General features: G+C 39.2%; 1 protein-coding gene across 2 annotated transcripts in view; it reads left to right on the top strand.

Annotated features, from left to right (window-relative positions):
- Positions 1-12736, top strand: part of fstl4 (follistatin-like 4) — a 314390-nt gene that overhangs the window by 280378 nt on the left and 21276 nt on the right. For both annotated transcript variants that reach the window (XM_037748469.1, XM_037748471.1), the window contains 2 exons: positions 3882-4002; positions 8407-8568. In XM_037748469.1, the coding sequence (XP_037604397.1) occupies positions 3882-4002; positions 8407-8568 (283 nt within the window). The remainder of the gene's footprint in view (positions 1-3881; positions 4003-8406; positions 8569-12736) is intronic.

Genomic DNA, 12736 nt, shown 5'->3' with positions numbered 1-12736 from the left:
CCTCAGTACTTTGTTGTGTACTCTGGCCGCCAATGCCAGAAAGATGAGAGAAAAACATATTTAAAGGAATATGTCAAGTTTTTGTGGCCAGTTTGAACAGCTTTCTCCTGCACAAAATATATTGTATTTTAATAACGATAATAATAATAATTAGTTTAATAATTTAATAATAACAAACTTCCTGGCTAAATAAAAGATAAATAAGCAATAAACTAATGAAAATGGAGACATCCAAATAAATTATACAAAGTCCGTAAAGGGCAGTGTTAATGTACATGCCATTTGTAATTAGGGCTGCACAATTAATTGAAATTTTAACATAATCGTAATAGGCCTTATGCAATTTTTGAGCTGCAGAAGGCACAATATATTTCTTTGTTTGGTACATATCACAAAAAAATCCTCTCAAAAAATCATTTTGATATAATTTTCAGTGAAAATGACAATAATGATGTAATAAATTACCATTCCCTCTTATATCGCAAATCATATCTCAATTGCAATATCAGTCAAAATAATCACAATTACATATTTTGTTCTATATTGTTCAGCCGTATTAATGATTTGTCATTACCATAATGTTATTTGTGTTAATATGAAGCACTGGATCTATAGCGCATGAGATATTTTAATATCTATATTCAACTTGACAGATACGTTTACCAGTTAGCAAATATTATACATTACTCCTTCAAAAGGACGTTTGACAGCACTCCAATAAACTCATGTTATATTACACTACACTACTACGATGAATCTATGAAACCTCATCAGTTAGACTAGAAAAATGTCAGCCGAATAAGAGGAAGAAGAGGATGACAGAAAGAAATAATGACAAAAAAACAGTGGCCGAGAAAATAATAAAGGACTTCTTCTTGTTAAGCTTTTTTTTCCCGACGTTTTCTACAAGTCGACTCTGAACAATGCAGGTCAAAGAGGTGACGGGGTGAGAGGAGGGAGGGGATCTCACTCCCCTGTCAAAGACCTTTCAGCCCACCATTTTCCTCTGTTGAACTGTGTTGAATGGAAACAGCTTTGTTTAGAGAAGATTCATTTGACAGTGATGGAAATCTTTCTGATCTCTGGCATCTAACCCCTAAACCTGAGAGCTTGAGCCTCCATTACAATCAGTCTCATTTGTCCGCTCTCTCTTAGTCTCTCTCTGGTCTTTGTTCTCCGTCTGTCTCTCTCTGCCCACCTTCCTCTCCTCTCTATTGTTTTTCATTGTGTTGTTTCTGTCTCTCTGTTTTTTTTACTCTCAATCAAAACTGGGTATTTTACATTTTGAGTAGAGTTGTGTTCTCCAGAAAGTAACTGCACTTTCTTTATCGGAGGGTTCAGACCTGTTCCTTCACGTTTGATTGCATGAGAGCAAAAAGACACAGGCTCTACTACAAACAGACGGCACAGTAATATAATCTGCCATAGCGGTTTATACTGTAGCTACTGCCGTCTTGAGTGAGATTGGAAACCGATTCTTCAGAAATAAAATGAATAATGTATATTTCTTTTATTAAAAACACTTACTACACAGCTACTTTTCTTCACGTGTGCGTCGCTACCACTTGGTAAACTTAAAATGAATGTGGCTCTTGTTTATTGCTTCCGTATTATTCTATCTATTATGAAAAAGCAATGATGATTACTAGTGGAGAACAGGTCAAAGGAGACATAGTGCTGCATCTGAAATGAAAAACTTCAATGAGTGACTTGGATGCTATTAATTTGAATGTAGCCACTGGCCATCATCATGGATAATTCTACTGCTCTTTCTTATAAAAGCATATAATTTAGCCTGAATGAAAAATAAAAGCCTGTCATCTTCTCTTAAGAGGTTTCTCCTATAGATAATCACTACATTTCATGAACTACTATTTCCAGTATGTAAAAAGCTGTGCGGACTAAAATCTCCCATTCCCATTCATGTCTTCTTAGTCACTAATGACAACCAGACACAATACAGCTTCAGTGCTCAGAGTGAAAGATAACCTGGATGTATTAGTCAAATACAACAAACTCATCTAATTAATTTTTGCCTTTTTGATACTACGCTGTACCCAAATCTGTATTTTCCAAGTCGATTCTGGGTAGCCAAATCAATAATTTGAAACAAAAACGGTCTGCCAGAGTCCGACATCAGAACTGCGCCCATAGCAACAGTTTGCTATAAAGAAACAGCAGACCGCAGAACGCCGTGATTGACCAATCAAGAAAGAGTATTCAACAAGGCTGTGTAATAAAGGATTATAAGATATACTGTATTATTCATGACCTCTGCCCAGTTATTAATCACATGATTGTCCATAGATAATTGTGATTAATCACAAATTAATTGCACATTTGTATCTGTTCAAAATGTACCTTAAAGGGAGATTTATCAAGTATTTAATACCCTTATTAACATGGGAGTGGACTAATATGCTTACTTTATACAAGTGTATGTATATATTTATTATTGGAAATAAATTAATAACATAAAACAATGACAAATATTGTCCAGAAACCCTCACAGGTTTGTATTTAGCATAAAGAATATGCTCAAAATCATAACATGGCAAACTGCAGCCCAACAGGCAACAACAGCTGTCAGTGTGTCAGTGTGCTGACTTGACTATGACTTGCCCTGAAACTGCATGTGATTATCATAAAGTGGGCATGTCTGTAAAGGGGAGACTCGTGGGTACCCATAGATATATTGATGTCAGAGGTCAAGGGCCCCTTTTGAAATGGCCATGCCAGTTTTTCCTAACTGCTTCACGACAATCTAGTATGACATGGCTGGACTCAATGGATTCCTTAGGTTTGAGCCCTCTACTAACTAAATTTCGCACATTGCGTTAATGCATTAAAGAAATTAGTGGCGCTAAAAACAAATTTGTGTTTGACAGCCCTAGTTTGAAGTTAGTTTAGTTCGCAAAAAAGTCCGATGATTCATCTCACATTATGAGGTCGGAATCGGGGGCACCTCGATTGATGATTCAAATAATCAGGCGAGGAGACAGCCCTACCGGATACCCCTTTTCTCACAAGAACCACAACTGAGAGTTTTTAAACTAACGTAAATTTGGCATAACCTGCCAGATGTATTAAAGTCGTACTTTTTAGCCCAAGTGGCCCATTCACTTTTAATTGTCCTCGCCGGTGTAGTTCTATCTCTCACCTTAATTGTAAATTCTGAACTTTAAAAGCTGCCTAAACTCCCCCGTCTATCTTACAAGAAAGTCTTTCTGTCACACTGCGACCCCTCTCTGTCAGGCCACATTAATTTCTCGAGCCCTCAGAACGAAAGCAGACGTTTGTGGTTTCCGTGTCACGACAGAGCTGCATCAGGACATCTGCTCTGCCACTTGGTGGGACAGCAAACTATTTAATGCCTTAATCCGCCCTAAGCTGTGGCTGGAACCCCCTGGTGACTGCCGAATGCTGCACCAACAACAACCAGCTCCATTCATCAAGCTAATGGGCTTTATATTTTTAACCCTTGCCATTTATCAGGCTGAGGCAGCGTGATGAGGGGAGAGAGGAGGATCAAATTCCCCAACGCCTGCTTCAGCTCAACAGGGAAACCATTGATTCATGGTCTCTCTTCCTGTTCACATCACTCTTTTTCTCTCTTGTCTTTTCCCATCACTCCCTGCTGTTGTGCGCCTCCTCTCCCTGCTCTCTCCAAGCATCCTCATGCATTCTATCAAGCTACCTTCATTTCTCCCTCACTCCCTGTGGCTCCTTCCTGCACCCCATTCTTCACCACTACTCCCTCTCCTCTACACCTCCTGTTCTTCCTCTTCTCCTCTCTCCTCATGCTCCTCCTCCCTCTCTCCGTCACACACTTCTCTTTCTTTACTTAATTTTCCGCTCCCATTTCTTTTCTTGTATTACAGGACTTTGGGGACGATGGCTCCCTGTACATCACCAAGGTGACAACCATCCACATGGGGAACTACAGTTGCCATGCCTACGGCTATGAAGACCTCTATCAGACACATGTGCTGCAGGTGAATGGTCAGTAGTGGCTCATTTCTTACTTACAGTGTCGGACAAAATGCTTTAGTTTTGTTTGTGCTACTTTGGTTCCCCACAGAGTTTTCTTATTGCCTTCACTGTTTACAGTGAAGAACACTTGAAGAACAGTCTCAGAGGCAATTAAGGCAACATGCAGTTGATTGAAATGTCTGGAAACAAAGGATACTATAGATACCATTGAGTGCAGCATTGTCATAATGTGGTTCCCAAACTTTTCCGTTCTTCCACAACCTTTTCAAGCACCCCTCATTGTACCCCATCCATATATAAAACACAAAAATTAGCAAAAATACAGTCTCTATGGTGGATTCTTGACACGTAAATTCACACAAGACACGGTAATCCTGCAACTGGCAATGTTTAGGCTTGGTTTCTGTCTTTTATCAGTAGATTTGGTCAATTGGGCCTCCATATTAATATCACTTGGAGATCACTTGGCAAAAGCTGACATTTATGCGCATGTCATGTTAGTTATTGAGACAGTAAATATACTAAAGATCAGCCTGACATATATTCGTAATCCTATTTGTGTATTTGTTTTCCTTCTAGAGCCAAATATCTGTAATTTCTATTTTGTCAAGTTAACTGACTTACTCCACAATCTTTCCACGTATCCTGTGGTTAGTGCAGAAGTAGCTCTTGGGGTATATGTACACCTGGTTGGGAACCACTGGTCATATGAGAACAAATAGTAAGTTAAAGCTAGGGTTGGTAATCTTTAGAAAGTAGTAAGAATATGCTAGATTTTAAAAATTATCCCCGCCCAGTGTTTCCAATTATTTTCCAATGAAAGTAGCTAGCAGCACTAGTTCCTAAAGTCCCTAAATCTAGCAAGAAAGTCGCCAAGTCGGCAACGCTGAGAGTCCGTCACTTCAGGCCTCTCTCCAAAGCCACTCCCCCACAATTATCATTATGAACGTAAACAACGAACATGGCTATTGGTCGCACTTACAGCTGTCAAGCTAGCAGCTTGTGGAAGATTTTGATTGCTGTCGGGATGTAAAAAGAATTTCAACAAATATAACACAACATGTTTTTGAAGAAGTTTACCAACTCCAGCTTTAAGTAACTAAACTTTCTTTATATAGCACATTTTTCACAGTAGTTAAAAAGTGCTTTACAGCAGGGAGTAAAAGAGAAGGAAAAAAACAAGACCGACATAAAGAACAAATAAGAAAAAGACACCAACCAAAAAAACACAAAATAAAAGGTCATAACATCAATTAAACAGAGAAGAGTTTGAATTTGGCTTCTCTGAACTTTCTGTTTCAAAGTCAAAGAGCAGCAGCAAATGAACAATCTCAATCGATCAAACAGGCTTCTCTACCACTGCAGATTTTCAGCTCTCAAATGTTAACCGTGACACATTTCACTATTTGTTACCTTTAATGCAGTGAAATGACTTACTGGGGCTGTCAAATGAGCTGCAGTAATAATGCATTGTATGAACATTTACAGAGAAAGCGAACAAACAAAATGCTAAGATTAATAATAGATGCAATACTGTCTTGTTTTTCCAGCAGTGTAGTGTTCAACATTGAAGTTTTTTTTTCACTTGCCGTGAAAAATGGCCATTATATTTTCCCAGAGCTAAGGTGATGGCTCTAAATGTTGTGTTTTGTCTAGCCAATACTCAAAAAACTCAAAGTTTACTATCATATATGACAAAGAAAACATCAAATCCTCACATTTGAAAAGATCGAACCAGCAAAAGTTTGAAACTTTTATCTAAGCTAAATTTCCCTACAGATAAAAAGTATCTATAAAGCTGTGTTGTTCAAACACGCGGCTCACAGGATCTCAACCGTCAAAGCAAAGTGACTCTTTTGAAATGAAAAACAAACAATAACATTGCATACGTGAGGTTGAAAACTAATTGTGTGTGCATGTAGTATTCACTTGGAGAAAAGCTACTTAAGCTAAAACACATCTGAAAAATACACTCACACTGATTTTGGCAGGCTAAACTTATTAAAGCACTGTCTTGCTCATATTAATCATCTGAATAAGGGTCTTCCTCCCCTCTACCTTTAGATTTGAGAGTTATTGCTATTTGTCTCTCTAAGGAAAGTCCAGGGAAGAAGGATTTTAAAAGCCCCCCTACCTGTAATATAACAAATCAGCTTCTCTAATTTCTGTGCTTTTGTCTCAGGGTGGCAAAAGAGGAGGAAAATGTACTCAATTAAATCTCTTTATAGAGAGAGAGTAGGTGTGATTCTTTTGTTTTTAGTTTTGTTTCCTTTGAGATGCTAATTGAAAAGAAATGCAGCTGAATTTAAGACCTTGAACTAAAGAGGGAGAGTGGGGGTTGATGGGAAGGGAGTCATGGAGACAGACTCGGGTCCTGAAGGGCGAGTTATCAGGAGAGGGCAATTACCAAATGTTTGTGTGGGGGATTCAAGGTATTTCAAGCGAGATAGGACGAGGTGAGATAAGGTGGAATGGAAGGGAGCCAAGTGCCACATTAAACTAAGTGGGCGGTTTTGCATTGTGTTGTATTAAAGAGATAACACACACGCCTCCGTTTTTAGTGTGATGAGAGGAGTGACGCTGCAGTGCCCGTAGTCGCAGTCTCGTGCTCTGTTTATGGTATCATATAGGGATGCACAGTATGGATTTATTTCAGCTGATGAATCTCATGGCCAATAAAGATAGAATAATTATCTCTTTTTTGTATTTTAATAAGAAGTTCATAACCTGTAGTTTCTGCACATCTGAGGATAAGAAAGGCTACGATGCAGTGAGCAAAGATTGATGATTTAATATCCCATCGTTTGGACCTAACCAAATCTAACTGACATCACTATTATTAGCACAGCAAAAATAAATGTTCATTTATTTTTTCTAGCAAAGTAGATCAACAAAATTGTATTGCAAATTGCAATCGTGTTGTCTTCCCCAGACAACGGTGAAAACCATCCACAACGGCGACAACATGTTTGGCTCTGTAGTCAGCGTCAAAGACTGTGTATAAGAAGTGGACATAGTCAACGAGACGTCACTCATTGGTTTGTAGACTGCCATTTTGAAACCTGGAGTTTGGTATTTTGGCTGTCGAGGGGAAATGTCTCTTTGGTGAAACTTCTAACAACTCATAGACACCTGAAACCTGACAAGGAGCCCCAACTGCTGCTTATAAGGGTCCACAAGTCAAACAGGTTGGAAACCACTCGTTTAATCTTTAACAATACATTATATTCTATAAGCTTATCAAAATTTTAATGAAAACCTTAATCTGGAAAGTAATCCATAACCATAGCTATATGTACTGGAGTAAAAAACTGTAATAAGTCCATGTGGAATGTAGAGGAGTAGAAGTATGAAGTAGACAACGTATCCTCATACAACAGTTCATATATCTTACGAAAAGTTATTCCTCATTTTTTGTGCATTTTCCTCCGAATGTCCAGCAACACGTGTCAATTTCCACTTGTTACATGCATACAGTCTTTTCGAAATAAACTTCCATCTTCACCGGAAACAATTGGTTAGGGTTAAAATAACTATGCACCAAAACCATTTATGTAGGTTTAGGAAAAGATCTTGGTTTGTGTTAAAATAGCTTAGAAAGTGTCTCTACTTAGGTACAAATAAATCAACTTCTGGCAGCAGTCTTCTGTGCGAAAGACTGGCGTTTTATGTTCCACCCATCCATCCCAACCTTCTCCCTACGCAGCGTTTGTCGCTCTTTATACTTTTCTGGTTCACAGTTACGTGGATTACATACGAATTGATTTTGTGGGATATATACAAATTACAGTGCATTACTTTTCGTGGGTATAGATATGAACGGTGTATGAGAAGAGCATAGTACCATATTCACTTGAGTAAATACACTTAGTTACATTCCACGCCTAATAATACTTAAAAATATATAATAAACTTGGAAATAATAATGAGGTGAAAGAGAAACCGAAGGAAAAACATAAATAAGTAAGTAGCAAGCAACAGATACAACATTAATATTGCATAAGGGTTAAGGGGGAAGGTTGAATGTCAAAAGGTTCCCAGCATCAAACCCAGAAAACAACATCTTACCTGTTCCTGTAAACTATTACCTCATATTTCATTTCCCCCCTCGATTCCTCCACATTCATTTGTGGTCTTCTCCCCGGAGGAGGTGGTAAGTGGTAGATACGTCCAACATCTATTTCATGCAGGACTCGAGCTGTAATAAAGCAGCCCCGGAGCTCTTGGATTCTTGTTATGTGTGAATATATTCCATGCTGGGGTGAGACAAATTCCTCTCTGCCCACTGCGTGTGTGGGTGTTTGTGCTGTATTCCCTCAGGAGTTCCCATGAAACTGTGTGTAATTAGGTTTTCACTCGCCCCTCTCCTCTCTCCCTGTTTGTGTCTCTGGTTGTTTGTGTTTGTGCGTCCAGTCCCTCCAGTGATCCTGGTCTATCCAGAGACGCAGGCCCAGGAGCCCGGCGTATCTGCCAGCCTCCACTGCCACGCCGACGGCATCCCAAATCCCAAACTCCTCTGGCTGAAGAACGGCATGGACCTGCTGCCCAGATCCTCCAAACAGCTCTCCCTCATAGGTGAGCAGTTTTTGATTGTTTCGGGGAAGTGCTGTCAGCGTATTATGTGTTTTAGCAGATACCGTATGTCACATCTCATTGGTGCAGTGTTTTTGAATTGCACGGTGTTGCGTACCAACAGCACTGCAGCATGCCAAACACTGCAGGAAACCAAGACGGTGCACGTGGAGCTTGAAAATCAAGCTGGTGTCCTGTCAAGCTAACTCCTTTTTTATTGAAAACTCAGCTGTAATATTTTTGTTCTGCAATCCATATCAAGGTGATGAAACCAAGATTGCGGTCACCCCTCTTCAACTGTCTTTGATTTGCTCCCTTGACAAAATAAACATATGTGTTCTTTAGAAGTGAATGCAAAGAGAAAATAAAATTAAATATACGGTGTGTGTGTGAGGAGATGGCAGCTACTTATCCAGGCTATACGAGTGTTTCTAAAGACACACTCTCAATATAAGAGAGAAGGAGCAGAGTGGAGCATGACTTTTCTTTTTACTGCCTAGTTCTCATTAAGGGAGAGTTTATTGGCTGTGTGTAATAGCCTGTTATCAACCCTCAGACGCTCAAACCTGGGAGGATCTGCAAGGTTCGCCGACACATAAACACCGCAGTGGCTACGTTTTCAGATTTGCCAACTGATGTGGGCAACGGCGAGGGGCAGGAGTCCTACTCATAGTGATTATATGCGCTGTTTTCATTAAAAACATTTAGTTAAGTGAAAAGAATAGAGAGGAAAAGTACATTAAGTAGTTTCCATTTCCATTTTTGTCTAGCCATGCGTTAAAAAAAAGAGATCAGAAGAGCCGAGTTTTGCTATCATTTCCACATTTCTGAATATAATGTCAGGAGTGTAATAAAGACACTGTAAAAGTGCTGCCTCTGTCCTCATATTTGGCTTCTGTAAAATGTGAACCACACACTGACAGTTGGTAGTGAGGAGTATTGATTGTGAGCCACAGTCAAACAGTAAAGAGAGAAACTGCTTTGTGTTGCTGAGTGAATGAAACCGTGTTGTGGAGCGGTCCGCACCGCTGAAACCACTCGAGTCTGATATTCCCTGTTGTTTAGTTTGTTATAGAGCAAACCTCTTAACACAGCTGCGGGGATACCTTGACGTGTGACATTAGCTATATATCATTTTTCTGACCCAGATGCGTTGTGGGAAGAAGGCACAACACATTTCCATTATCACTGTAATCACATCCCCCGTTAATCAAGGTCAATGGCTGGCTGCAAGCTGCATTTGTGGCTGTTGAGTGAAAACTGTGAGCTAAATGCCTTTAACTGGTTTAGTAGTAATTAAAGAGGAAATCGTCTTAAGTGTCATGAAGACAATTTACAACACATCAAGCAGGATCATGGATGGATTTTCATGACTATGGGCCCATAGTTTGGAGCAGGAAAAAGCCCATTAGCTGGCCGATAACTTCTGCAGAAGGCTAGTCGGCTATTTTGCATACACCGTATTTAATAAATACATTATTTTGTCACTCTGAATTTAATCATTCCTAACAGAACTACTGAAGTGTGATTTGGTGGATTACATCGTTGGAATATGTTCTATTTATTTACAATGGGCGATGCGCTGTTCTGTCCTGTTGCGTGTCCCGTTACATTTTTAAATGCCACTCTTACAAACCATTAATGTTTGTGTATATTCCTGGCGTAAGGTGGATCCTAAAGTGTGATTTAATGTCATGAATGGATGGTTACGTGGCTGGATTAACATATCAGCGCTGATTAATCGGTCTAACTCTCACCATCTATAATGTTACACATTTGATTTTTTTGGTCTATATGTTTGCCGACAGAACGCATCAGATAATGTAGTGGGGATAGCAGAGGCACAAGAATCAAATCACTTTGTGATCCTAGCTAAGGGTGTTTTAAGTGGCAGTTGACACTTGACTCAGCATGACCTCATTTCCACCCGATTTAATTAGTTAAAGTTTCTACCGACTTAAAAAAAATATATTTATGGACCTGATCAGACAGAGAGTGTTTTACAGGTAGAAAACACTAGACGCAGGGCACTACCTTTTTGAGCGATTTTTGCAGTTTGTAGCGTCTTTTTCTATTTATTGTTGCTAGGCAACCATCGAATGAGTGCTAACGATAGCTTAACAAAAACCATGAACTGTACACTACCTAATAGTTAATTGTATAGTTTAAATTAATGAAAACAACTTACCGTAAATCTCAAGTACAGCACTAATTTGCCTCCTGCTGTTTTCTGTTCAGATCATGATGGTTGGTAAACTCATAACCAGTAGCTCCAGGTATCCAGCAACAGCCTAAAGGCCTGATGTTTTTTGTTCACATCATGGTAACTACAGTTGGTAAAGTCATATAGCTCTGGGTATCCAGTGAAAGTCACCACAATGAGAAAAAAAGTCAGTTTTTTTTCCACTCTGAGTAGAATTCTTTTCAACTCGAGGCATTCAGGGCGCTACTGTAAAGACGCAAAGCACTCAGCGACTCAAAAGCAGCACGTAATACGCTTCACTCTCAATGAAAACAATTACAAAAAGCCGCCCCAGGCCGCTAAAAGACACTCTGTCTGATCAGGGCCTTAGCCTGCAGCAACAGATTTTTCTCCAGTAGTATATTTGTACACATTCAGCAGATATGGAGAAACATTTGTATTCATTTGAAGTCTTGTTCTGGCCACCTGATGAATTTATGTCCACTTACTACTCAGAGAAATATCTGGCTCTTCAGTATAGCTACTAAATGCTCCACTACATTTACCAGCTAGTTGCTAAATTTGTCTTTCTGCTGTTTGGTGCAGAGCAGGTAGTGCACAGTGTTTTTTTTTTTGCTGTCTGTTCTGGCCAAAAACAAAGCTGAGAGTGAACCAAACAGTAAAGTTGCAGGCTGGAAAAGTAAAACAATTAGCTGAAAGATGGTATAAACCGTTGTGGAACTATGGTGAACTGTAGAGATGGGTACATAGCCCATTTTCCCTTGCAGTAATAAGCCCATGGGTAGAAGTAAAGAGGACTAAAAGTCCTAATTTAAGAAAGAAAAAAAAGACACACTAACTCAAAATCCCTGTCATCACCAACTGCTACCAGCTTTGCAAAATAAGGATAAAAAGACTAATTTAATGAGTGGTTGATTCAGTGGTTTTCAATAAGAATTGATCAGAACATAATTATGAATTAGAAGTAATTAAAGTGGTGTCTCGTTCTGTGAAGGCCTGCTTCAAGGCACTTTTCACTTCAAAGCTTTTCACTCTTTTCCCCTGATAAAAGAGAATTATTATCAAAATCCGAAAGACATTTCACTAATGTGAAAAGCTTTGCGTCAACTTCTGTAACGTCTTGTTATTTTACAACCCAGTAGGCTTAAATTAGAAGATCATTTCCAACACTAAAAAGAGAACAATCTGTGTTTTTGCAAGCGTAGGCTTTATTGTCATTTGGTAAATATTGTTCCTGCAGAAAGACAAACACTTAAAGTATGTTAGCTTTAACTTTTAACAGTAGAAAGTAGAAAAGAAGGATGGAGAAACTGAGAGCAGGAGAGTGTGCATGTTATATAAGTTCATAGAGGCTACAGATGCATCAAGAGATGCACAGAAACGGATGAAAACTGGAGCTTTCTTTCATGTTCTTACACAACATGGCCCTTTAAGAGCCCCACTGTGACACCCGACATCATTCACTCCCCCCATGCTGTAAAGTGTGTGGTGATCAATATAGAGCTGCATACGGTACAGGAAGGATCAGAGTGTAGCTGTACATCACAGAGCTTGATGCTACAGCAAACATCAGAGAGTCTGCCTCCGACGACGACCTCTGTGTCTTCACATGGCCGACATCACCTGTCACCTCCGTCTAGCGTCACCTGCAGCTGCAGCCTCGAGGCAAACAATGCAGCATTGTACAGTATGTGGAGAAAATACAAATGAAACTAGACTTGAAAGACAAAAAGGCTTTTGAAGTAGAATGTAAAGTATTAATGTTATGTATGTTAAGTATGTCATGTTGAAGTAAAGTAGTTATAGAATTTTTTATTAAGCAGCTGTGTGAAGTTACAGAAAGTTACTTTACTGGTGTGTCTTTATTATTCAAACACACTCAGTCTTAACGGACAGGGAAAGAGCCTATATCTGTTGTTTATCTGTTTATAATCACGTTAACGGCCGATGAGTTGACTATGTCACATC

This window comes from Sebastes umbrosus, chromosome 17, assembly GCF_015220745.1.
Source record: "Sebastes umbrosus isolate fSebUmb1 chromosome 17, fSebUmb1.pri, whole genome shotgun sequence".
Classification (NCBI taxonomy): Eukaryota; Metazoa; Chordata; class Actinopteri; order Perciformes; family Sebastidae; genus Sebastes; species Sebastes umbrosus.
This window is presented reverse-complemented; position numbering and strand designations above follow the sequence as displayed.